Raw genomic sequence first — 27475 nt, forward strand, 5'->3', positions numbered from 1 at the left:
GGAAAGGCTGTCTGCTAGCTGTCAGTGCGTTTTCATTTTCCCTTCATCCACTAATGCTTGCGATTTGGCGTTGTCAAACAATTTTCACTCATCTGAGCGTGCGATGGTCGAAATCTCTTCCTTGAAATTCTCGAAATCGCGTTTCACATGTTCGAGGTGCTAGAACATGATGATCTAAACGTCGTTAAACATCAATGAAAATTCACGTTTAAAAATTGGATTGCTAAGTGGCATTTTACGGTGACACCAGAAATGTTTGGTTTCAGTTCGTCTAACCGTGCACAACTGCAAGTTTTTTTTTCTTTTCAAACAAGAAAAAAAACTTCAGTCCCATTACCAAGTACAAGAAAAACAAAAACCGCCGCGTCCAGGCCAGGGACCGGACCAACAACAGCATGATTATTATTCTTTCTTCTCTCTATAAACATCGTAAAACGTGTACCGAGCTGTTTACACTTTTTTCGGCCATTTCTCCTTCTCTATACTCCAAGAGGCAAGCAGACTCAACTGCGTTGAAGTGGCGGCGGCGGCGGTGATACATTGGAAGATTTTCATATTTCTTTCTGTCCCTTTTATCATCAGGTGCGACACGACACCGGCCAGGGCCAACAGTTCGAACTCGCTTTCCTAGGCTCGAAACTCTTTTGAGATGGTTGTTAATTTATTCATGTTCCCTAGCCCAGAGTGACGGAGTGGAAAAGGACGAATCCGGAACCTCCGTAAATCTACCTGGTGCAGGTGCAACATCTTTACATTTTTTTTCCGTTGTGATACTGCGGCATCTCGGCTCTGGTGTGCCGCCTCATTCAGCATCGCCGCCGCAACGAGGGTGGTCTCGGCGGAAGGCGGCTTTTCGCGTCCAATTTCTTGTTTTTTATTGCACACACCTACTCCTGCGAGGACTTGAACTGTAGACAACGTTTCAACTATTTACAACTTGGCGATCGATTCAAGGCACTCTACAACTGCCAACTGCTCCCCGGTCCTACCAGCCCAAGCCGGACGATATCACGAACCGGCACACGTTCGGTAATTACACGTAATGATGAATAATGGCGTGCCCCATTTCTGTTCGCTTCCGCACGAGACAACGATTTTCTTTGATGGGACCAAAGTGACACATGCGGGAAAATAACCGGAGTAGTACCGTGGGATCCAGATTAGCCTACTGCGCGTTACACGGTGCGTGTGCAGTGCAGGTACAGTCAAAGTAAGTGCGACCTGGGGTTTGCGGGTGACATCATTTAACCATTGATGTCACTCGAAATCGCTGGACTGCAGTTGGTTTTTTTCTTTCGTTTCCAGAACAGAAAGCCTTCCATTGATGGCGTGGTGGTGGTCATCAAGTGACGAGCCGTCGTCGCTGACCTCGCTGAAAATAGGGTTAAATGAATTTGTAAAAGCCGGAAGTGTACCAAACGGGGAACAGTTTACGACGACGACGACGACGACGACGACGACGACGACGACGACGATGGTGACGTTTGGGTGTGGATCCGCACGTTTGGGTTATTAGCTGTCTCACGGGATAGCGCTTTTGAATAATTAATGACATAACGATGGTCATTGTGGTCACGTGACCTTTGCTTCGAAAATTATGTCATATTATTTTCCAATTTCATTGCATAAATCACGCAGTGTCTGTTGAATTTACATTATTTATGTGTTATTGTATGTTAGGATACGTTTCACCGAACACATTTCTGTGCTGAAATGTCGAAAGTATACTCGAATGTAGCTTAGCTTCACAAACACTATATACTCGAATGTAGCTTAGCTTAGCAAACAGACCGCCAAGCTAAAACAACACTTTTTCAAAAACCTGTGTTTTCCTCAAATTTTCTAAAACAAGTGGCGTGCCACTTCGTTCCGATACGACAACAAAGCCCTCTAGCCTATCACTTAAATTTTTCAATAAAATAGTTATGTGCACTTCGCACTAACCGGTACCTATGCAGTACTAAAACTCCAAAATAGCAACTTCTGGCAGAAACTTCAAAAGAGAAACAATCGCATTTTTTCCTTGTCATTCAAATCAATTGTATATTACATTGGATTACAAAAAAATCACAGCACAAAACAAAATTTTTGAGTACTGTGATTTGAAATATCACGTCAGCAATTTTACGTCGGAAATATTACGTCAGCAATTTTACGTTTGAAATTTTTACGTTAAAAGTGTTTACGTTAAAAATTTTTATTTAAAAATGTTTACGCCCGTAAATTTACGTCAAAAACTTTTACATCAGAAATATTACGTCAAAAACTTTCATGTCAGTAAATCTACACACTTAGAAAAATTTACATCCTTATAAATGCACATAAAAGGAGCGTCGTGATTCACTTATACTCACAATTCAAAACATGTAACGATAAGTCATATAATTAACACTTAGAAAAATTTACATCCTTATAAATGCACATAAAAGGAGCGTCGTGATTCACTTATACTCACAATTCAAAACATGTAACGATAAGTCATATAATTAACTTCACAGTTATCCTAGCTGAATCTTACATCAATACAGACGCAAAATTTATTTTCACATGTTAGAAGATGTAATATTGTGTCATCACCGAATGGATTATGGCATGCTTGAATTTACGTCGAGCTTAAAATTTAATTTTTTCTAATACCGTTTTCGTTTATTGATCAGAGCAGCCCGGAAGCTGACCCAGAGTAGCCAAAACAACGTTTGATATGTTTGTTTTAGCAACCTGAGGTCGCTCTAGATCGGACTCCAATCGCGTAGTTTCGCTCTGAAAATTTTCTCGGGTCGCACCACGCATCCAGCCGAGTTTGTTTTTTTTTCTTTTTTTCATGAGTTGTTGTTTAGGGCGCGTACCACGTGTTCGTTTTACTCGGAGTCAGAGTAGCCCGCGTCTAGGTTTAAAAACGAAAACGGTATAAGAGTGTTCTTACGTAGTTTTGGCGAGGGAAATGCAGCCTATAATAAGAAATAAATTTTGCCGTAAAATGGTTTGCTATAAATTTTTACGTGAAAACGTTTGCGTCTGAAATTTTACTTCAAAAATATTTACGTCAGAAATTTCACGTAAAAAACTTTGTCTAATTATTACGTCAGAAATTTTACCCCGAAAATTATATGTGAAACATCTTTACGTTAGCAATTTTACGTAGTAAAACTTCACGTCAAAAAATATTAAGTCAGCAATTTACGTTAGAAATTTTTACGTAAATATGTTTACATCTGGAAATTTACGTTCTAAATTTTTACGACTGAAATTTTACGTAACAATTTTTTCAACAGCAATTTTACGTCAAACTTTTCGTCCAATTTTGGCGAGGGAAATGACTCAGCTTGTAAAAAAGAAATTTTTACTTTAAATTGTTTACGTCAGAAACTTGATGTCTGATTTCTACGTCTGACATTTTCACGTCAGCAATTTTACGTCAAAAATTTTTACGAGTAATTGTTCGTCAATTATTTGTGTCAAAAATTCTTACGTCAGAAATTTTGCGTCGAACATTTTAACGTTTACGTCTAAAATTTCACTTAATCATTTTTCCGCGTCAAAAATTTATACGTCAAAAATTATAACGTCTAAAGCTTTACGTCAAAAATATTTACGTCTGAAATTTCGCGTTAGCAATTCTACAATTTCGTTCGGCACGTCAGAAAAGACATTGCACTTCGTTGCAAAACAAAAAGTGTTCTGTAAGTAGCAGAAACTTTACGTCTGCTTAGCGATTCAAATTGAACTGCCGAGTTTAGCACGAAGCAGTTCAATTTGAACTGCTCTGCACTGATGAGTCAAAGACAAAACGTAAAAATAATGAATTCTACATAAGAAAATGGTGTCTAATTTTCAGGTCGGAAATTTTCATGTCAGCAAGTACTCAAGTCTAAAATTATTATGTCAGCAATTTTACAACATACATTTTTACGTCAGCACTTTCATGTCGTAAATAATTATGTCGTGAAATATTACGTCTGCGAATTGACGAAAAAATTTGACATCAGTTATTTTACGTCGTCAGCAATTTTGCGTCAAAACTTTTTACACCAGCAATTTAACCACAGACTAACAGACATGACAGTATGAGTAAATTCTTATAAAAATAATGTTTCGTGATGCACTAGTTCTACCTATATTGTACTGCGCGAACTATTTACTATCTGTACACTCCTTGTGTTATGTAAAAGTTTTTTTACTAGTTGGTTTCCCCTCGTTTGTCAACACCGATCAGCTGCTTGCAGGGATGCCTGATTTCATCAAAATATTTGAAAATGAATCGTCACAATAAATTATTGGATTACATTGATAATATATTTAACTTTTTCGCGATGTTGTAAGGTAACCATTAATTTGACTCAACGTTGTTCATCTAGACTATTTTTTATTGTGTTGGTAGTTTTCACCAGAAATTAAGTGGCGGCAGACCAGAATCAAGTAAATATTGTAACGAAACGGGTTCGATTTTGTCTTGCGTTGGAGGATGAGAAATAAGCACAATTATGTATATAGTTTTGGCAATATGTATTAAATCCGTATCCTGCATGAAATTCGCATGGACGTATACAAATCAATACATTACAGGTAATTCTGAATGAATGGCAACTCGGTTGGTAAATGAAAAAAATAAACACAGTCAAGATGACAGACAGGATGTATTGCCAAGAAATTTTTCGCTCGAAAATTTTACGTTAGAAACATTTACGTCTGAAATTTTACGTCAAACATTTCACGTCAAAAATTTTTACATCAGAAACTTTTTGTATAATTTTTAGGTCAAAAAGTTAACGTTTTTATGTTAGAAATTTTTAGGTCAGACATTTCACGTTAAACATTTTTACGTCGTAAAGTATTACGTCGGGAAATTTTTCAATCAATTTTTCGAGTAGTATTTTCGGGCAGATTTCCAAGCAGATTTTTCGAGCAGTTGTTTAAAGTAGATTATCGATTAGTTTTTTTGAGTCGTTTTTCGAGTAGTTTACGATGCAGTTTTTCGAGCGATTTTTCAAGCAGTGTTTTCGAGCCAAGTATAGATACGTTTTTCGAGTAACTTTTGCAGTAGTTTTTCGAGTAGTATTTTTGAGCAGTTTGTTCGAGCAGCTTCCGAACAGTTTTTAGAGTAGTTTTCCAAGTAGTTTCCGAGCTGTCTATTCGAGCGTTTTTCTTTCGAGGAATTTTTTCATTCATATATTCAAAGTTTTTCGTACAATTTTTACGAGTTGTTTTGAAGTACATTATTTCGTCATCGTCAGTCTTAAAATATTTCGTCAGCAATTTTACGACAAAAATTTTAACGTCAGCAATTTTACTTCGTCAATTATTAGGGTCTACACGAACATGACATAACCTCACAAAATGAACTTTTTTTCGACAGCCGCCGGTGGTTTGTTTACAGTTTAAAAGTTCATCCGATGTTCATCGTCTGATTTTAAAAATTGTAAGTCGCCTCACACTAAACAGATTTATACAAATATCGCTCCTTGATTCTGGAAACGCATACAGGGCAATCGTTTTAGGTCTTTTCACTGTGGAACACGTTTTAACAGGCACTTTTTCGCCATTTTTTAATTTGCAGTTGCAAAACAAAGCAAACCACCGGCAGCTGTCAAAGATGAACTTGCGATTCATCGGCAGTTCATTTGTTTCGTAATTAGGTTTTGCACGGCATCTCTGCTACTCGCTTCCAGCCGCTCCGCAGACCATAGAGCGCGCATACAGATACACAACTTGTCACAGATTATAGACAGATACAATACCACAATGTGCTTTTGCTGCACTGACTCAATCGTTCTGCTTGGAGGGCTCGTAGTGAAAAGGTGAAAGAAGACAGTGTTCATATCAAAACTGTTGAAAACCTAATAATCTAGAAAGCAAAAGTAAATGAGCAGTCCTTACTTCCTGTGACTAACGGCCAAGTTATTTTAAAAGCCAAACCTTCATTCCCACAAACCGTAACTCGTTGATTTTTTTTTATTTCTTCAATCTTTAAACGAAGAGCGAACCACTGCTCTGCAAATCCTTCAGCTGTAAGTTTCGCATGACCAAAACGCAATTGACAGCAATTACTAAACATATCCTGCCAAACACAAAAAGTTGGGTTCGTTTTCGAGCTCGGTGGATGGAATCCGACCAGTCCCACGACGAGTTACAAAACCGCACCACAAGCACTTGCTCGTGTTCTAATTCCCACAAGAGACCAATCGAAATAAATTGCATTCAGCGCGCTCAATTATTCATGGGAAAAATCGTACAAGGCAGGTTGATCGTGGAATACTCTCGGAAATAAAAAATTCTTCTCAACTCTGATGATGATGATGATGGGAAAGGATGATTATCTCACCCTTCCGATTGTGGAAGGAAAATTGAAGCTCGAGCTCGCTTTTTTTCGAGTGCTTTGCGACAAACGGTTTCCATTGTTACGATTGGAAAACTACAACCACTCGAAACGGTGTCGAGCTCTTTGCTTGTTCCGCAGTGTGGAATCCGGTATTTTCGTTCAAATCTGAACCAATCTGAAGACTAAGAAACATAGTCACTATTAATTAGCTAAATTCCCCCCGGGGTGGTGGCAATCAATTTCATCATTGATCCTTGCCTTAGTCGTCCAAGCACTTCCATTAACCGATTGATTCCCGCAACTCGAAACTTCCTCAAAAACAGAGCCGCAGCATTTATCTTTCTGTTTGTGAAAGTACTCAGATTTCGGCCAAAATCGATGACTTGACCGACAGCAGACTGACTGACTGACCAGAAGGCTAATGAAGAAAAGTGGCAAGGATTCATTCTCATCACTTTTTCTGCTGAAATCCGACACAAAAACCGAACGCCCATAAATCGACTAATGTACTACTGATGGGAAGTGGCGGCGGCAGTTGGACGAACGGGTGGAAGGAGAATGGACAGCATCGATTTCATAGTTCGCATTTATTTGATTAAATTTTCGGACTTTGTTTGTTCGCACTCCAGTGTGCCTCTTTCCAATGTGTGTGTATGTAAGTAGATTGCAAATGGATCACACTCAAAGATGATGCATGTCGGACGATGCAGCCACCCTCCCGTCCCGTTCTCGTTCCCGTTCTAGTCAACGGTCTTGCTCTTAATGCTGCTGGACATGGACACTCGCGATAATCCTTGGCTTCAATTACGCTAATTGATTGTCCGACGATTTGCTTGCTGGGCGCAGAAGGCTTTGACTTTGTTGAAGTGAATTCAACGAAAACCGCCACCACGTCGCCAGTTGCCAGTTTGCGGCAGCCTACTGCGTCCGCGGTGCCACTCCTTGTGATTAGGAAATGTGTGTTCGTATGAAAGAAATTTGATATTTTTCCGCCAAACTCGACTGTCGAACTGCTGATGAGACTCCATTTTGAAATTGCGCCGAAAACAGGCACCTTTTCTAATGGGGTTTCGAACATTTTCTTTTGTCAAGCCCATCCCATGCGGTATCAGATTACCATCGCACCAGTCATGAAGGAACCCAACGGAGCAGTTTAGGCACTGCTCAGATGGTAGCCGTCCTTATGACTACCTGTAATAAGCATAATATTGGAAGATAAATGAGATTCGCTTGACATTTGAAGTTTGTTTTTAAAAAATCAGTAGATTGAAGAAATAATCGATCAGTTTCATTTTGACTATACTATCCTGATATGAATGCTTTTTTTAAAAAATCATTAAACTGGAGTTCAACAAAATTATTCTAAAAATGGTTCATACAAACTTAATTTTATTGCTGAATCTCGGCAAAAAAATGCCGAGATTCGCACAGCCGAGAGATCGGTAACCATCTCGGCTAAATAATAATTACTGAGAATCTCGGCAATACCAAATTTGTTAACGGTCAATTATTGCCGAACTTGTCAGCAGCAATCTTGCTGTTATAGTGTCTTATACCATTCGACTCAATTCGTCGAGTACGCAAAATGTCTGTGTGTGTAACGTTTTTTTGCACTAACTTTTCTCCAAGATGGCTAGACCGATGTGTTAATATTTTATACCATCATAGAAAAGGGCGGAAAACCGTAAAAAAAATTCTAAATCGACCTCAAATCTTCTCCAATTGATAGTTTTTATCAGTCAAACAGTCAAACAAACCGATTTCGGTTATTCTTTCAAGAATCGAAGAAAACTATTTTGAAAAATACCACAGTATTATATATGAATGCTCAGGTAGGCCGGGAGGCAATGTACAGGCCCGTGATCGGGATGGAGAGCCTGCACGACAACAAACGGTAACAAACGGCAACGGTCAACGATGCGTAAACTTTGCAGCACCTTCTTCCCCCGCAAAGATATCCACAAAGCCACCTGGAGATCATCTGATCAACATACGGAAAATCAAATCGACCACGTTCTCATCGACGGGCGATTCTTCTCCGACGTCATCAATGTCCGCACTTACCGCAGTGCCAACATTGATTCTGACCACTACCTTGTCGCGGTTTGTATGCGCTCAAAACTATCGACGGTGCACAATACTCGTCGCACAGGAACGCCGGGACTCAATCTCAAGCAGCTACGTAGCATTCGTACTGCAGAGGAATACGCGCAACAACTGGAGTTAGTGCTACCAACGGAAGAGCAGCTTGGCGCGGCGACTCTTGAAGACGGCTGAAGGAACATAAATTCCGCCGTGAGTAGCACTGCTACAACCGTTCTAGGTACGAGGTTATCGAATCGAGGAAATGACTGGTTTGACGGCGAATGTCAGCAGTTGGTCGAAGAGAAGAATGCAGCAAGGGCGAGGATGCTGCAACACCGCACGAGGGCGAACGAGGAACGATACAGACAGGCACGGAACAGACAGAGCACAGTTTTCCGGATGAAAAAGCGCCATCAGGAAGACCAAGATCGCGAAGCTATGGAACAGCTGTACCGCGCAAATGACACACGGAAGTTCTATGAAAAGGTGAACCGCTCACGTAAAGGCTACACGCCACAGGCCGAAATGTGCAGAGATACCAGTGGTAACCTTCTCACGAACGAACGTGAGGTGATCGACAAGTGAAAGCAGTACTATGACGAGCATCTGAATGGCGAAGCACAAGATACAGAGAACGGTACAGGAATCAATCTGGACGCACGCTCAGCCGACGACAGATTCCCAGCACCTGATCTGACGGAGATAAGTGAGGAGATCGGCAAGCTGAGGAACAACAAAGCTGCGGGCAATGGCCAGTTACCAGGCGAGCTGCTCAAACATGGAGGAGAGGCACTGGCTAGAGCGCTGCACTGGATGATTTCTAAGATTTGGGAGGAGGAGATTCTACTGCAGGAATGGATGGATGGAGTGGTATGTCCCGTCTACAAAAAGAGAGATAAGCTAGATTGTTGCAATTACCGCGCAATCACATTGCTGAACGCCGCCTACAAGGTACTCTCCCAAATCCTTTGCCGTCGTCTATCACCAATAGCTAAGGAATTCGTAGGGCCGTACCAAGCGAGATTTACTGGAGCCCGCGCCACTTCGGATCACATATTCGCGATAAGACAAGTACTCCACTCCGGATAAACTGCCGCGATTGGTCAAAGCAACGATGGATAGAGTGATGTGCTACGTCCGAGTATCTGGGACGCTCTCGAGTCCCTTCGAATCTCGGAGAGGGCTACGGCAAGGTGATGGACTTTCTTGTATCTTGTTCAATATTGCCCTGGAAGGTGTGATTCGAAGAGCGAGGATCGACACGAGTGGCAATCTTCCGAAAGTCCGTACAACTTTTTGGCTTCGCTGAAGATATTGATATTGTAACACGTAGCCTTGAGATGATGACGGAAACCTACGTCGGACTGAAAGCTGAAGCTAGGCGTATCGGACTGGCCATAAATGCGTCGAAAACAAAATACATGAGAGGAAGAGGCTCCAGAGAAGAAACACTACGCCTCCCACCACGAATATTGATAAACGGTGACGATATCGAGGTGGATGACGAGTTTGTGTACTTGGGCTCACTGGTGACCGCCGATAATGACACCAGCAGAGAAATACAGAGACGTATTTTGGCAGGGAATCGTGCGTACTTTGGACTCAGAAAAACCCTCCGATCGAAAAAGTACGCAACCGCACGAAATTGACCATCTACAAAACGCTCATTAGACCGATTGCTCTCTATGGCTACGAGCCTTGGACTATGCGGGCAGAGGACCAACGCGCCCTCAGTGTTTTCGAAGGAAAGCTACTGAGAACCATCTATGGCGGAGTGCAGATGGGAGACGGAACATGGAGACGGCGTATGAATCACGAATTGCAACAGCTGCTAGGAGAATCACCCATCGGACGTCTACGATGGGCTGGGCATGTCATAAGGATGTCGGACGGCAACCCAGTGGAAATGGTTCTTGAATCTAATCCGTCTGGTACAAGAAGAAGAGGAGCGCAGCGACCAAGGTGGATCGATCAAGTGGAGGGTGATCTCAGAAGCATCCGTACCTTGAGTGGCTGGCGACGAACAGCCATGGACCGAGTAATGTGGAGACATATTCTTGATACAGCAAAGGACACCCCAGGCCTATAGCTGTTAGGTAAGGTAAGCAAGTTGATTTTTATCAGTGTATGCTTATGACCAGAGATGCCATATTCACAGATTGATTTGTGTTTCGCAGATTCTCAATAAGCAGATTTTATAAATTACACAGATTTCTTAGAAAGACACAATAGAACAAACTATGCTAAAAACACCCCGGACAATCGAATAAAGCGTCACTGTAATCAATTTTGTAATCATCTGAACCTTACTAGGTCAAAATATCAAATTAAAACCCAACTTTAAGGTAGATATAATGCCAAAAGACTATCCCAGAAAGTATGGACGCACTTTGATTTCGCTGTAAATAATTCACAAGTGTTAAATATTCAAATTTTATTCGATATACTGATAATATTAGACTAGCTGGCACACCTTCTTGCGAACGTTCCTCATTAAGGTGACCGTGGACAGAAGCCAAGGAAAATAAATGTAAAAGTATTGGTGAAACAAAACTTTTTCATATAGTAATAGTATTTGTGAGTAGAGAGGAATGAAATAATAATATTTGTGTGCTGAAAGGAATACAGGTGCAAGAACAAAATGTAAACATTGAAACTATTCAAATCACCTAGCAGAACAGAGTGGACTTATCTCTTCTTCATGTTCATTGTGAAGTTTACAAATTCCAATCAGGCGACTAAAAAAACCTAATGATTGTGCCAAAAAAGATAGTTTACTGTTTGCCCTCGCTTGGTTCTTGGCATTTTGCTTACATTACAAAGTAAAAAGGAAGCTGTTACATTGATGGACTAAGTAGAGTAACACCACACGAAATCAGAACAAACTCTGTTGCAATGGCTTTTTGTATTAATTTTAATTTTTGAATATGAAGCTCACATATTCAAAAATACAAACCAACAAATTCTACATTTTCCATTTTGTCGACAACATCATCAGGCCCGTACCCAGGATATCGTTTCGGGAGGGGCCCAAAGATAAAAAAAACCAATGTTACTGAAGATTGCTTATGGACCTAATTCTCGGTGTTCCTTTTACGGGTGTTTTAACAGACACTTTATACTTTTTCACTGGAACTGTTACTGTATTACATTTCTTCACGTTTATTGTCTTGTTATTTTTGTAACACATGTCTGAAATCTTCTAAATAATTTGATTTCGGGAGGGGCCAGGGCCCCTCGGGCCCCCCCTCTGGGTACGTGACTGAACATCATCGTTTTCGGATAGGAAAGCAACCTCACCCAGATAACAGTCAAGTGGCACTTGATGAGAGGGCTTGATGACAAATCGGCTATTTGCTCTGAAAAGATTTATCATGCAAATTTGATGATATAATTTCAATATTAATTGACGAAAATATTTTAGAACTTTACCTATTGATACCAAATTATTGGATCCAGTACAGTTTCTAAATTCTGTGGTATTGTTTTGAGCTGGCACTTCTGGCAGTTACTCCATTGTTTGAACTAATGAGTCCCGCACATACTCACTACCCAAAAAACACACTCTATCAACGTATTCCATCTATTTTTGTATTGATTTTTGCAAATAAGCGCTGCTTTCCTGTTTTTAGATGAACGGGGTATTTTGAAAAGATTGCAATACTTGAACTGTTTGTTTATTTTTGCATTCCATAGCGACGGTAAATAAGACAAAGGGGTTGCGGATAACTTGGAGGGAAAGCAATGTTTGAAATGGAAATAAGGGAAATGTTATAGTTTTATTTTTAAATATTGATATTTTAGATGATGACGTACGAAAGTAGTTTTTATCCGTAATTTTAACTATATCAATGTGCGACTAATTGAAAATAATGCCATTTTTAGTGCATTGCAAGGTTTTTTACTCTAATTATGTATGGCATCACTGCCAATATAAAAGGGTGGTATTACCAATACTAAAGTAGGCCGGCAAACTTTTTATCGTGGATTTTTGGAAAATTTTCAAAACCAAAACTGTGAGTTATTCAAAGGTTTTATAATAAAATGTTCAGAGGATAAGTTTACCGGTGAAGAATAACTCAAAAATGTTTCATAAAGCTTACTTATGTCACAGAGCTATAAACAGCAGTTGAAATCTTGAGGTGAGTGAAAAATAATAACATTCTAAGAAGAAACCTTCTAATGGAGGTCCGAAAAAGTTTTGCACAAATCATTCTTCAGAGTTGATAGTTTATCGTAAACATATATCAATACGATGAGTGATTATGTCACCAAATTGCAGTAGCAATTCTACGCAACATATTTACCAATACGCGTAGAAAAAATGTGTTTCATGGTTTGTTTACATCTAGAGCAGGGCAAAGTAGCGGAAGGTGGAGTTGGAGGGTAGGTGGTTTCTTGGACTTCTCGGCGAAAAGTTTTGACACTTTTTTCCAATCTTTTTCGAACTGTTGAATGGCTTCGGCTGCCGAGACATGTTTCCTAAGATGTGCCTTCGTTAATGCCCAAAATTCCTCAATTGGTCGAAGTTGTGGGCAATTTGGTGGTTTCATGTCTTTTGGGACGAAAGTGACATTTTTGGTAGTAGTGGCAAGAAGCAAGATCTGGCCAGAAGACAACAGGATCCTTGTGGCTTCGAATCATGGGTAGAAGTCGTTTTTGTAAACATTCCTTGATGTATATTTCGCTGTTCATTGAAGCAGTGGTTATGAAGAGTTTCGAAATCTTACCGCAGCTACAAATTACTTGCCAGACCATAGCTTTCTTACAAAATTTTTTGACATCAATCGATGTCTCGGACTGGTTTAACACTTGCCCTTCTAGCACCGTATAATATTGTGGTCCCGGCAAGGATTTGTAATCGAATTTCACGTAGGTTTCGTCGTCCATGATTATGCAGTTCAAATTTCCAGCAAGAATCGTATTGTACAGCTACCCTCGGCCTGATCGATGCTTCTTGTTTCGGACTACGTTTTGGTTGTTTCTGCTTCTTCTGGTTCGAAGACTCAAACGTTCTTTGACTTCGAAGTGCTCACTTTTTTGGCCACATCCCGAACTGAAACCTCCTTCTTTTGGTTTATCCTCAAAGGTGTTATCCTCACCGAACTTCCTGATTGCATTTCGCACGGCTTTTTCACTTACTATTTCCATTTTCGCTATCTTTCTCAGTGACAGTCCGCGTTCTGTGCACCATTTGTACACAATTTTTCGACGTTGTTCTGCTGAAAGTCCACACATTTCGAAACAACCTAATGAAAACGAGTAAACAACTGCACAAGTGGTTGGAGAAGAGTGTAAACAACAGGACGCAGCCATAAAAATTGACAGATTCTGAACCATTGCGAAATGGCAGCGGTTTTTGGTTGCGTCTATACTTTTAGTAATTATTAAATGTAGTCCATATTTGCTTGACTAAATAAATCAAATCACACGTCATTACAACTAAACGACGTATTGAGTATATTACATCAGCTTAACTGACTACTGTATACGATTCTGAAAGGAAATTTTGTTCGTGTAACCCTTAGAACGGCAACAACACTTTTTTGATGGTAGCCGACACTTGGCAATATCTGAGATCAACGTCAGATTCTGCGTGGTACAGCAGGTAGCTGACCACCGTGAAAAACCGAAGAATACAAAAAAAACAGGACAATTAATCAAGAAAAAAGCGGTTCCATTTTTTTCCCACCGGACCCACTCGAATCAATGAATGAAGTATCAGTTTATGAAACCCTTAAAAGCGAGGTTCCCATAAGTGTGAATGACACCCGGAATATTAGTCCACCTTGCCATCAATCACGACCCAACAACAAACTAAAGGCAGCAGCATCCACTGCATCTTTTCGCCTTGTCGAGCTTTACGACCGGTGGTCATAAATCCAATAAAGTGCACCGATCGGGGGAATCGTTTGATCCATCCGCGCGCGCTCCGTCAACTGAATGGTGCGTAATTTGGTGGCGCGTTGGAATGACTTTATTGGGCTCGGATCACGATTAGCGGGAAACCGTGAAAATATTAGCATTTTTATGGATTACAAAAGATCCCCTTGCGGAGAACATTTACTTCACTTTCGAACGGAAACTAGAATGCAGTTCGGACCGAAACAAACAAACAAACAAACGAACGAACAAAACAAAACGAATTGGCGCTCCGAGTTCAAAAGACCGCTTCTGAATCTCGTCTCCCGGTTCAGACCCGGTGATGATAGTGCAAAATTCCGACCGGTACCTGCAGAAGGGGAAAACACGAACGAGAGATGAATCGACCCCGGAGATTCCACTCAACCGTTTTCCTTCGCCGTCGAGTCGGACGGGTCAAAATTCCGGCTGACGTTTTGAGGGTCATTCAGGTTGATGTCACCCACTTGAAAGTTTATACCAGCGGCCCAAATCCGAGCGCGACTTGGGTGGTCCCGGCTAGCTGGTTGGTGGTAGGCTTCTGTGATGGGAATTTGGTTTGGTTCCTAGATCCAACTGATCGGAACCGGGTCAGTTATCCACCCAGTTTACGTTGGTCGGTTCGAGTACAAAGAAAATCATTCATGGCCAATCCCCCGGCTGGCAAGGAAGCCTCCGATGCCATTATCGATTGGCAATTCAATTAATTTGCGTATTTCGCTGGTACGTGCGAAATTCACTCCGACCCGAAGTAGGGTGGTTCGCTGGAATAAGAAGAAAAAAAACCCTACCTTTCTCTCGCGAAACGTTACCGAAGCTTTTTAGAGCTGTTCGTCACGCACGCGACCACTTGGCTAGAAGAAAGCGACGAACTCCGGCCTCCGCAGGCCTCCGGAGGAACCATCGCCGCAGCCGGTCATCATCAATGGCGTTGATTGTGTTTAGCAAACAAAGAACAGTACCCAGCAGTGAGAGATAACCTCAAAAAAACACGGAAAATGCATCTGCAAAGTCAACCAGCGACAGTGCGAAACCCTGCGGTGTCACGCCGCTCGAATGCATTTAAAACTGCATTTGCAGTTTGATGTGGCATCAATTTTCTGTACAAATAACCAAACGGGCAAGTGTGAAAAGTACGAGAGCCTCGTCGCATTATTGCTGAAAGCGAGTTAATATCTTGCTTGGCGTGCGGAAGAAAATATTACAGGGTGACCCACCCGCTTCGGGGGGCTTCATCGTGTGCGGTCTTCGGCGTATCTCAAATCAACTCAATTCAATTCACTCACCGGAGCAACTTTCAAGATCATGAACCACTTGTGAACTGTTGTTAGTTGTTGTTGTTGTTGTTTGGCACTCAAGCAGGTTCTCTTTCACCTGACACAGAGAAACTACCGGCCGACCGACCGAAACGGACAAGTAGGCCGAGGTGAAAATGAAAATTGTTGAGTCATCAAACCGAAGCCAGTTCTAAAATTATTTATTTTTCCGTTTTTTAAGCTACCGATGACAACTTACTTGTGGTCGGGAAAGGAAAAATCTCCGGAATTCATCATCTAGCCGATTATCGCCACAGGCCACAACCCAATCCCCAGGGAACCTTCGGTACTCTCCGGAGCTGTGTTCTGTTCAACTTTTCCTTATGGGGGAAAACTCACCACAAAAGCCCTGCCGTGATTTGTTCCATCGGTAAGATTATCACATCACAGGCCTCAAGTGGAAATGCTTCGGTACGGCGAGGGACGCCAGCGGAACAACTATGCCACCAAAATTGAGTGAAACAGGGGAATTAACCCCAGGCTGAACCCCCCCAGGGTGCCGGTACTGAAGGAAACACCAAACAACAAGGAGATGTGGATTATCCACTGACTACCGACAGAAAACACAGAGGTGGGGTGAAGGGATTGACGCCGGCGGCTGAAGAAGCAAATTAGGAATGGATTCAGTGCCAAGTTTTAGATGTTGTCGAGAAGTGTGGGAGGGGGTTCCGTTCGTTGGAGAAAATCTGATTTTTATTAGTTTCTGTTTTGTTTTGTTCGTGCGGTAAATGTTCGATCCTACAATTTTAGCTGTTCAGTTTTTTTACGGTTGTTGCATTTTTTGCATGTCTCAAATACAAATTCTAACCGAATTTTTCAAACCTCTCAACTGGGAAAGGATTGAAATAATGAAGAAACGTTCGCAATGAAATTATTGTTCATCTGGCAAAAACTACCGAACAGTTTCTTTTGTTTGAAGAAATTTGAAGGGTATTTGAAATTTCCCCCGGGTCTGGTCTGGGGTTTGAGCAAACCTGATATAAAAATCAGGTTCGAAACTGACTCGATTTTCAATTAAACAACGTTGAAACTAGATTCGAAACAAGCTTCAAACAAACGGTTTGACAGCATTTAGGGTGAAAACTGGGTTAGGTTTGTCATCAAGCGAAAACGACATAAAATTGGTTTTTTTTTTCCTTCATAATAAAACATTTTTGTGAGTACAAATTAGTTCGACTCGTTCTCAAAAGATGGCTCTGGCTGTTATGAATATTGAACAGTAACAGCTGATGTTCCTCAAATGGAATGGACGTCTGTCATTTATATTCAGTTCAAATTGCTTCGAGATTTTGTTTAAACCTTGTTTTTCACTGTGTTAGTTATGAGCAATTTTGTGTGAACTAAGCAGAATTTGCGATAAGCTGTAGTTTTCTGTTTTAAACGGTAGAAAAGTGCAGCTGAAGTGCATCAAAAGCTTGTTGATGGTTTCGATGTTTCAAGAATCGTGATTTCAGCGTTAAAGACAGGCCTAGCTCTGGACAACCAAAAAAACAATCGAAGACAAACAGTTGGAGGCATTGAAGCTTGCTTCATTTAGAATTGGAACAAACTTTTGCTCATGTTGTGGCACTCCTCCTGGTGGACGGATTTGGAAGTTCTTGGCGCCCACGAGTGGGGAATTTTGTCAGCTTCACGTATGATTTTTGACATTCCGCAAATCGACTGTACTTTGTAAACAATCAACATGGAAGCCGAAAGAAGGAAAAAAAAAGTGCACAGTTATTTGGAAAAACCATTGTGGTCTGCATCTAGGCTAGCTAAACAGCTAAAATTGGCCAGAAATACCGTATGGCGCGTTATCAAACGGTATAAGGAAACATTGACGACGATTCGGAAGCCTCAAGCCAATCGTCGTAAGATTTTGAAGACGACTAAGAGGAATCCTAATCTGTCGGACCGTGATTTGGTCATAAAATTCGGTGCTGCTCATAGTACCGTGAGGAGAACTCGACTCCGGGAAGGAATCAAGTCGTATCGAGCTAGCAAACAGCCAAATCGGACCATAAAACAGAATAGTTTGGTCAAAACTCGTGCTCGGAAACTGTATGACCAGGTGCTGACCAAGTTCTGGTGTCTTCTGATGGACGATGAAACCTATGTGTCAAGGCTGACTTCGGGCAAATCCCAGGTCAAAAATTTTACTTGGAAACGGCTCGGGTGATGTTCCAGGCAAATTGAAATTTGTTTTTTCCAACAAATTTGCAAGAAAATTTATGATTGGTCAGGGCATTTGCAGCTGTGGCAAAAAACGAAAGTTTTCGTTACAAATAAGACAATGACATCGGATATATACCAAAACGAGTGTCTCCAAAAACGAATTTTGCCGTTCATTCGATCCCACGACCATCCCGTAATGTTTTGGCCAGATTTGACAAGCTGTCATTACAGCAAAGTCGTTCAAGAATGGTATGCAGAGAAAGGGGTCCAGTTTGTTCCGAAAAACCTTAACCCACCAACTGGCCCCAGTTTCGCCCTATTGAGAAATACTGGGCAATCATGAAGAAGAGACTCAAGGCAAAGGGCGACCTGGTGGAATAAGATAGCTAAAACGATGGACGAAGAAGGTGTGCCCCGCCTAATGAGCCGTGTTACAGGAAAAATTCGAGAATTCCTTCGAAACCGTGACGAGTAATTTTAGCCGTATTTTTTCTTAAAAGTATGAAGAAAACGCTACATTTGTATAAAAAAGATCCTGAGTTCACTAATAAATAATTGAAATACAGGCAATTGGCTTTGTTCCAGTTCTATCTGAAGCAAGCTTTACTCGATGAAGATTCGAGTCAAACGCAAGAGGAGCTTGCAGAATCATTGGAAGTGAATCCACAAGCAGTTTCTGTGCGATTAAAATTCATGGGAATGATTCAAAAGCAACTGAAACTGAGAGACATGGAAAGGCAATTTTTCACTTGCGAGCAGTTGATTCAAAGGCAACAAAGAAAGGGTTTTTTACATCGCATTGTTAGTGAAGATGAAAAATGGATATTCAATGAAAAAAATACTACTCTATACCCGGTGAATTGTTGCCATGGAGCTCAACATCAATACCGAAGCCGAATATTCATGGTTTGAAGGTCATGTTGTGCAACTGATGGGACCAAAAGGGTTTTATGTAGTATGAGCTGCTACAACCAAGCGATACTATAACGGGCAATCGGTATAGGCTGAAATAGAAGCGTTTGAGCCGTACAATACCCGAAAAGCGGCCGGAATACAAGCATTACAAATACATTAAAAACTTTATTCTCCTGCATGACAACGTTTGGCCTCATGTCGCAAAAGTCGTGAAAAAATGTTTGGAAACGCTCAAGTGGAACATTTCATCGCACACTCACCGTATTCTCCTGACAATGCTCCTTCCGATTACTGGTTGGTCCAATGGATGCAACACGATCTGGCTGGTCATCGGTTTACTTCTTTCACAGAAATCGACAATCAGCTTCAAACTTGGACCACTTGGAACTTATTGTAATTAAAAATCTCTTAGTTTGATGATGTTACCATGTCCACAAATGTTTATGAAACTTGTCAGCAATATTCATTATTATACCACATCAGTTTAGAATTAATAGGCTCCAATCAAAATAACTATATTCCTCTCTCGGTAACCGGCTGCCTAGAGAATGAGGAAAAAAATTGTAAGTTTAACAACCAACATTTCGTTAGAAATTTACCAATGCATGTCGGCTGTTATAAATCCTACTACTATTATGAATAAGTTTTCATTTCCATTTCTGTGGATTGTTCATAGGGTAAAGCTATATATATTCTTTTATTTTCCCAGAAAATCAAATTTAAAAAAATAATTTCTAATGATTCATGTTAACATCATTTGAAAGTCCTCTTTTAATCACTTTTTCTTTCTTATAAAAATGACAATGCAATTAATAATCGATTTCCATCTTACCTCTACATCTGGAACAGTAAAATTGAGAGACACAATTGTTGTTGGATCTGAATCTCTTAATTCGAACTTAATATTTAATTGTTCATAATCTTTTCTTCATTATTGAAAAATGGTGACTCAATTTGACATCAATAATTTTAATTTTGGAGTTTTACCGACGTATAGTTTTCGTAAGTAGATATCAATGTTAAGACCCCCGCACACGTTCAGTTTTTCCCCAATCACAATTGTATCCATATAATTCGAATTCCGATTCGAGTGCAACATCCGATTTCCAGTCAAAACGGGTTTGTCGCAACTGAATCGGAATCCATATAGAATTCGAAATAAACTTAGATTGTGGACTGGATTATGAAACCCACATGGAGAACAAGCTCACTAGCGCTCAATTGAAATTGTGGAAATTATTCAAAACAATTAATGTCCTTGTCAGCTGAGCCATTATAGCTTGTCTAGAATAATAATGTTAAGTATATCTATCAGATGGCGCAATAACATCGTCACAGCCATATAGCTGTGCGGGGTTGATTGATTCTTGTATTCGCTACAGACACTACAGCGCAGACAAGAACCGTACGCGGTACGATAAAATTGGCCTTACAAATTATGGGTAAATATTTTCACTTGCCAGACGTGACCAGAGCTGCCATTTTCAAATCTGTATTTCAAATCGAAAAATCGGTTTATCGTCTGTGATGACGAATTTTCGTTTTAAATCTGTGAGAAACATTTTCAAAAATTTTTTAATCTGCGATTTTGAAAAATTCTTATCTGTGACGCATAGTCTTTTTAACAATATTGAAGAAAAATCTGTGGTTTTATAGAAGATCTATGATTTTATGCACGCTCTTTGAACAAAACTCATGGTTAGAGTTGCGACTATTGAAACAATTGTTAAAAATTTAAACAATGTTTAAAATTGAGTATGTGGCCCTTATTACCTTTCTCACTTCCACTTTCACATTCACTTCACTTGATTTTTCCTATTACCAGTATCACGTATAGTGAAGTGATCATTGTGGTGGAAAAAACTATTTTTTCAACAAAATGTTGGTGGCGTGATGTTCATAATGACATCAAGTTCATCCAAGTAATTACTTTGGTCTTTGAAGCGACTTCCGTAATAAGGACCTAAATTCACTTCACCCGATTTCCACCGTGAAGTGACATCGATAATAAGAGTCACAATCACTTCACTTACTTTCCACCGTGTAGTGTGATACTGGTAATAAAAGCCTATTTGTTAAAGTGTAATATCTATCATACTTCGTTTTTCTAGATGCTACCCAAACGCTAAGAAAACTACAGCTTACTGTAAAGACTGTGGGTGAATGACGCTTTCAGTTCGCTCTATAACTCAAATTGAGCTTCTAACATACTTCGTTGAGCGAAAGCTTCAAAGCTCTATTCAAAGGATATCCCTATAGTCCGAAGCTTTCCAATGGAAATTCATATAAACGGATAGCCATTCAGCACAGAAAACCGTGTTGGTTTAGGGTCGTTTGGTTGTTTGAGCCAAGTACCCAACTGTATATTCTACGAATACGATGCGTCGGACATTCACTATAGAAACCCTTATTACCGTTCTCACTTCCACTTTCACTTCAAACACATGTCACTTCACTTGATTTTACCTCTACCAGTGTCACGGTCAATGAAATAATCGCCCTTATTCTGAATAACGACGTATTGATTTTTCGATCGAATCATAGCTACCTTTGATTTTGCTAGCGTTATGGAGAATACAAATGAAATACGAGCGAAAAAACGATTCAGAATAAGTTCGAATCACTAGTGAAAAAAAAATCATTTTTTCCAACAAAATTTTGGTGATTTGATGTTCGTAATAACAACAAGCTCATCTGAGTAATTACTTTTTTCTCTGAAGTGACTTTCGTGATAAAGGCCTACATTCACTTCACTTAGTTTTCACCGTGAAATGATACCCATAATAAGGGCCAGAATTACAAGCGACTTCTGTAATAAGGACCTACATTCATTTCACTTGGGCCCTTATTACCGTTCTCATTTCCACTTTCACATTCACTTCACTTACATGTCACTTCACTTGATTTTCCCTATTACCAGTGTCACGCAAAGTGAAGTAATCGCCCTTATTCTGAATAACGTCGTATCGTTTTTTCCCTCGTATTTCATTTGTATTCCCCATAACGCTAGCAAAATCAAAGGTAGCTATGATTCGATCGAACCACATTCGATCGAAAAATCAATACGTCGTTATTCAGAATAAGGGCGAATCACTGTACCGAAAAAAAACATTTTTCCAACAAAATTTTGGTGGTGTGATGTTCGTAATAATAACAAGCTCGTCTGAGTAATTACTTTTTTCTCAGAAGCGATTTCCGTAATAAGGACCTAAATTCACTTCATTTGATTGCCACCGTGAAGTGATACCCATAATAAGGGTCGCAATCACTTCACCGTGTAGTGATACCGGTAATAAGAGCCTTGATTTCCATCGTGAAGTGATACTTTTGATAAGAATCACAATCACTTCACTTGGTTCTAACCGTGTAGTGACACCGGTAGTAAAGGCCCCGGTATCACGCATAGTGTATTGTAGGTCTAGTTTATAAATTCATTGCCTTCATTTTTTGTTCACTACTCAGAAATTGATTGGTAGTGAGTTTATAAACACTGCAATCATGAACTCAAAAACAGACAAGTGATATTTATTTATGTCAACATCGAGAGATCGATAAATAACAACGGCTTTTCCATTCATTCAAATTACACCTGAAGCAGCAAGCAAACTCCTCCCAATGTCCACTTAGCCGGTTTTTCCTTCGTTTTCAGATTAAATGTCCATACGTATGTGGGCCCTCGAATTCTAGAAAAAAAAAACACAAAAACAAAAATTAAACAACTTAAATAAATTCCGAATCGTCTTCCACCTTGTCTTGTAGACCGGACATTCGTAGATGTTCTTCGTTTCCTGTTTGTCCTGCGTGATAGCTTTAATGAAGATGACCGGCATCTGCGGGAACAGTTCCTTCAGTCGCGAGCTGGAAATCGACCCAATCGTGGTATCCCACCGGGCACCTTCCATGTACAGTCCATTGACGTAGGCCCCTTCCCGAGGAGGAGCACTGATGTCTTCTTTCCACTTCTTCGTGACGTCACAGCTCAGACACATTTTATCCAGTGGCCATTCATTTTTACGTGCCGTCTGTTGCATAATCGCCGTCAGGAAACTCTGCGGATTGAAGAATCCGGCCAACCAAACCGAAGACGGCAGATTGAAATCATTCGACCACGATTCCAACTCCTTAATTCGAATGGTCAAATCGGCAAACCACGACTGCAAGCCAAACATCGACGGGTAGGCACGTTTGGTCCAATTCTCGGGAACGTGATCGAAAAACAGTGCCGCCTCCAGTTCTTCCATATCCGAAGTGATGGTCAGTTCACCCTTGAGACCGAGCATCAGTTCCCGGAGGGATCGCTTCATCTCGCGAACCAAAATGTTCATACGTTCGCACTCTTGAAAAGCGACAATCACAAACGGTGTTCGATCTTCAACCCGGGCCATCAACTCGGCCATGTTGAACTCTTCCGGAAGTTTATCGGAGAAATCTTCGATAATGGTTTTCACCACGTCTTCTCGACTCACGCTGGAGCCGCTTGTTGCTCCCGAATCACGTGGTTGTAGTTCGAATATGGTTTTGAACAGTTGCTCCGAGAGGGTAGTTAGAAAACCAATTTCCGCATTCGGATGAAGCCCGTACAGGTAGGGCGATTCTACGGGCAGGTTGTCATCGATATAATTGTGATATCCCGGATAGTCTAGATTCGGAGGTGCGGGGAAACCCGTGCACAGATTTAAATCTCCGTCGACCAGTTCCGGTTGCATCAGTTCTTCCAGATAGGTTCGACACAGCCGCCGATCCCAATCATCCGTGATGTGACCACCGTACATAATTTCCCCGAAAAGATACCGAAGATCTTCCCACGGTACACGGTTGTTCGCCTCCAGATAATTGTACAGAACGTAAACGCTGATCGTGAGATCCCCGACGTTAAACGGATAGACACGATTCCAGCCTTGCGGACCAAACTTTCGACGTTCGGCCACCACAGCATGGAAGTAGCAGAGCGAAAACAAGATCGCTTTGAATTCGGCCTCTTTTCCACACATTTCCAGTGTCTCCTGGTTGAAGTTATCCAAGGCCTTGTGAATGTTTGCCAGCATTCCGGTTGGTGGTTCGTTTGTGATTTTGATAGCCGATTCCAGAATGCCCTGCGGAATTATATGAAACTCGGGAGACGGTGCCGGTTCGGCGCTGATAAACAGCCGATAGTTGTCGTGAGCGTCCTCCAGGGTGGCTTCCATTTTTTTCTCCAATGTCGACAACCACTTCGCCACCAGATGAATGTTTTGCAAGATAACCCAGTGACCTTCCTTGGAGGCAACGTCGATGGCCCCCTCGGCAACCACTTCCTGACCTTGACCCAACGAAACGTTGTAGAAATTTCCATGATCGGTTGAATAGCGCATCTTTTTGCCCAGTTTTTCAACATCCTGCAATGGAAAGAACGGGAATTGAAAACCTTCTGAAGGAGGTTCGACGGGATTTGATACCTACCTTAAGGGGATCAACTCCCGGCGACAGAATGAAGAACACCGGCGTCGATGAGCTGGTCTCTCGGAACGATTTGTCAAATTCGACCATTCGCGCTTCCACATATTTGGCGCCCAGTTTTTCCTCGACAAAGGCTCGCACTGCATACGTCATCCGATCGGGTCTCATGCAACGCATTATGCACAGCCTTTGCAGGGCATTTTTATTCTTCCACTCTCCGGGCATTTTCTCCCGTTCGGGACACTCGGATTCGATCAGTTTGCGCCAACGTTTCGAAGATCCCTCGATATCTTTATCGAGCGATCGGAATTCGTCCATACTGGAAAGTGCCTTGATACCACCCCAGCCGGCGTTGGTTAGGAAATCGAACGGCGAAGTCAGATTGGGAGTGTACGGGAAGCGTAGCAAAAAGTCCAGCTCGGCCGGGTCAATCTCCTTTGCCTGCAGCAGGATCTGAATGGTCATCTGGGCCATAAAGATCAGTTTATCCTTCTCGAACAGTCCACGGCTGGTGTACATGTGGACGGCAAAGGTGATCGAGTCTAGCAAATTAAAAACGCGATCCTTCAGCTTTTCGGCCGGAGGAGTTATGGAGATCGCATCCTTGAATACGGTTGTGAACGCCTTCAGCGAGAATTGATAAATCGGGTTAATTTTGTGCAGGTCATTCAGAATAAAGTAAAGGATCGAGGCCCGTTCGGCTGCCGGTCGGTAGCTCTCCCGAGCCACATCAATCTGCTCGGAAGTTTTCTTGCCTTCACGAACTTTGATCTCGACTTCGGCAGCGGTTTTCTTAGTTTTCTCCAGGTTCAGTACGAGAGTAGCATCTTCGAGAACGTTTTCACCGGCCGACGACAGTCTGCTTAACAGGTCATCCTCGAGCATCTTTAACGTGATCTTGAACGTGTTTTGCTGCATGGTAAGATCGGCCTTTTGCTGTTCCAGATCGGGTCGTTCGGCTTTGACCACTTCGGCCAGCAGTTGCTCCTCGAGTCCATCGCGGGTGACGGTGAAATTGATCAGCGTAGTTTGTGCCTGCATTTCCGGCTTATAGTGCGGATTAGCCAACTTGGTTTGCATAATTAGCTGAAAGTTTGGATTAAAGTCGATCTCCTTTTCGCCCATCCGAAGACATTTGCCCTTTTTGACCAGCTGTCGACCGAGTAAAGGATCCAGCACTGCATCGACGGTTTCGCCAATGTTTTCGATCAACAGAATACTGCCGTCAACGATGCACTTCTCGATCGTATCCAGGTAACCTTTGGTGGTCAGTCGAAGCACCGTCAGATCGGCACCGTACTTTTGTTTGATCCATTTTAAACCTTGACTGGATGAGACACGGAAGGTACTGAATGGTGAAAACTGAATCAACGATCAAAATACTTACAGCTGAGGATCAATCATCAGAGGCCACCGGGAGGAATACGTCAAGATGGCTGCGTTTTCCGACGACATTCGATCCGAGGGAAGTCCCTCGTTGTTCCACGAAGCGATCGTTGCATCATCCACGATTAGATTCAAAGGATCGACACCCTCGGTGAAGGGAATTGCCGGCTGGTAGGAAGTTGATCATTGTGTATAGCCTAAGCTTTAAACAAAGACATTGTTTTACCTTCGACAACCGGAAAGTCGGAATCCACATCTTCTCCTGCAACTCGACCCGGTATCGTCTGGTGAAACAACCGACGTAGCTGATAAAACAGGCAATCAATAACACATCGCCGGGTAGAGTCACCGTTTGACTCTTCAGCTGGGCTATCGATTCCCGCCAGCGCACATTTTCCGACGCCAGTCCATTCACCAGACGATGGGCGAGGTCAATCGTGAATGCGGTTTTATCCGCCTCGTCCTGACATTTCTGCTTCTCGGCTAGCGCATCGTTGAACTCGGCCTGAATCACCCCCAACCGTTCTTCCAGCTCATTGATCATCGTCGTCAGGTCCATCAGTTTGTCCTGAGCTGCCTTCAGTTCGCTCTGGGCTTCGTTCAGAGCCCGCTGCTTCGGTTCCACTACCAGGTACACCTGGTAGAACTTGTGGATATTGATTACCCAGGCACTCAACCCGGCCGCAGCCGCAGATTTGGCACGGATTTTCTCCGGATCGAAATCAGGGTCCTGAGAGAAAACATAACTTAAAAAAAGAACTATTTTTTCACGTTTCGTCTTCGACTTGTCAATGCATAGCAGTTTATGTTATGCTTTGATGCCATCTGGCCGCTCAAAATAAACCTCTAAGCAGACACAAAGCTTAAGGTTCTACTTACAATCTTCGGAAAACAGCCAAACGTGTGTAATTCGAACTATGAAACGGAAACCGAAGACTTCAGCTCAAAATGTGGCTTCGTACGTTTAAGGTTTAGAAGTTTCCTAACCGTGACGAGAAACAGAGTACGGTCACAAAAACAGCGCCTGGAAGTTGTTCGAAATCACATGTCTGCGAAAGGTAGACTTCAACCAGATGCCAGGAAACCAAAAATAAGTGTGGTGTTCTCAAGGACCTTTGGACACGAAAGATGTTTCGATTTGTACTTGCGGAAAGCGGAAGTACATCTCTTCTTATCGCAAGCATAATGAATGGACCAGTGTATTTGGAAGAGTATTTCCAAAAATTGTTTCTTCCTCTCCTGAAGGATCACGACGCACAGTGGTTCGAATCAATAAAAACGTGAACATAAATCAGTAGCTGCCAAACTGTTCTTTTAATGCATATAGTTGCTTTTTAGAATGTTTTTACAAATATATACCGCGTAATTTGATTCTATCCCTAATTTTTCATGGCCTACTTTGACAAAAAATATAACCATAACTTTTTTTCTGAAGAGATAGAAATTTTTTTCCTTCTACAAAATTTTAGAACTATTGAAAATAATTTACTTTGTCAAATATACCAAAAGTCTTGGTCGCACCGTTTCGGATATACAAAGCGTTTTTATGGCAACCCCCTTAAAATCAGTTTTTTATTTATAACTTGTTTCGAGTTATTTTTTATGCATACGAGGTCTGTTCAAAAAGTTCCCGAAATTTTTTAATTGCGCGCGTCTGGAGAGTCCGGTGGTCAAAAATTTTTTTTATTGTGTTGGTACATATGTCCCTAATGTATGGTGAAATTTTCAGCTGTATTGATTGTTTACATTCTGCCTTGTAGCGGCTGGTGTAGACGTGTGTTTTTGAGCTCGGCGACTTTTGTTAGTTTAAACAATGGAAAAATTGAAGAGTCAAAGTATTTGTATTAAATTTTGCGTGAAAAATGAAATAAAGTGTAACCAAGTGTGCGAAATGTTACAGAGAGCCTACAGTGAGTCTGCTATGAAAAAAAACAAGTATTTACGAGTGGTATAAGCGTTTCCA

At 41.4% G+C, this 27475-nt stretch overlaps 1 protein-coding gene across 4 annotated transcripts in view; it reads right to left on the bottom strand.

Moving 5' to 3' along the window:
* Nucleotides 1-22214: 22214 nt before the first annotated feature.
* Nucleotides 22215-27475, bottom strand: part of LOC131433074 (dynein beta chain, ciliary-like) — a 43640-nt gene continuing 38379 nt past the window's right edge. For all 4 annotated transcript variants that reach the window (XM_058599864.1, XM_058599844.1, XM_058599854.1 and 1 more), the window contains 5 exons: nucleotides 25739-26242; nucleotides 25514-25680; nucleotides 24130-25453; nucleotides 22438-24065; nucleotides 22215-22373 (listed from right to left, as the gene is read on the bottom strand). In XM_058599864.1, the coding sequence (XP_058455847.1) occupies nucleotides 22274-22373; nucleotides 22438-24065; nucleotides 24130-25453; nucleotides 25514-25680; nucleotides 25739-26242 (3723 nt within the window). In that variant the 3' untranslated portion in view covers nucleotides 22215-22273. The remainder of the gene's footprint in view (nucleotides 22374-22437; nucleotides 24066-24129; nucleotides 25454-25513; nucleotides 25681-25738; nucleotides 26243-27475) is intronic.

The sequence above is a fragment of the Malaya genurostris genome, chromosome 1 (genome assembly GCF_030247185.1).
Source record: "Malaya genurostris strain Urasoe2022 chromosome 1, Malgen_1.1, whole genome shotgun sequence".
Lineage (NCBI taxonomy): Eukaryota > Metazoa > Arthropoda > Insecta > Diptera > Culicidae > Malaya > Malaya genurostris.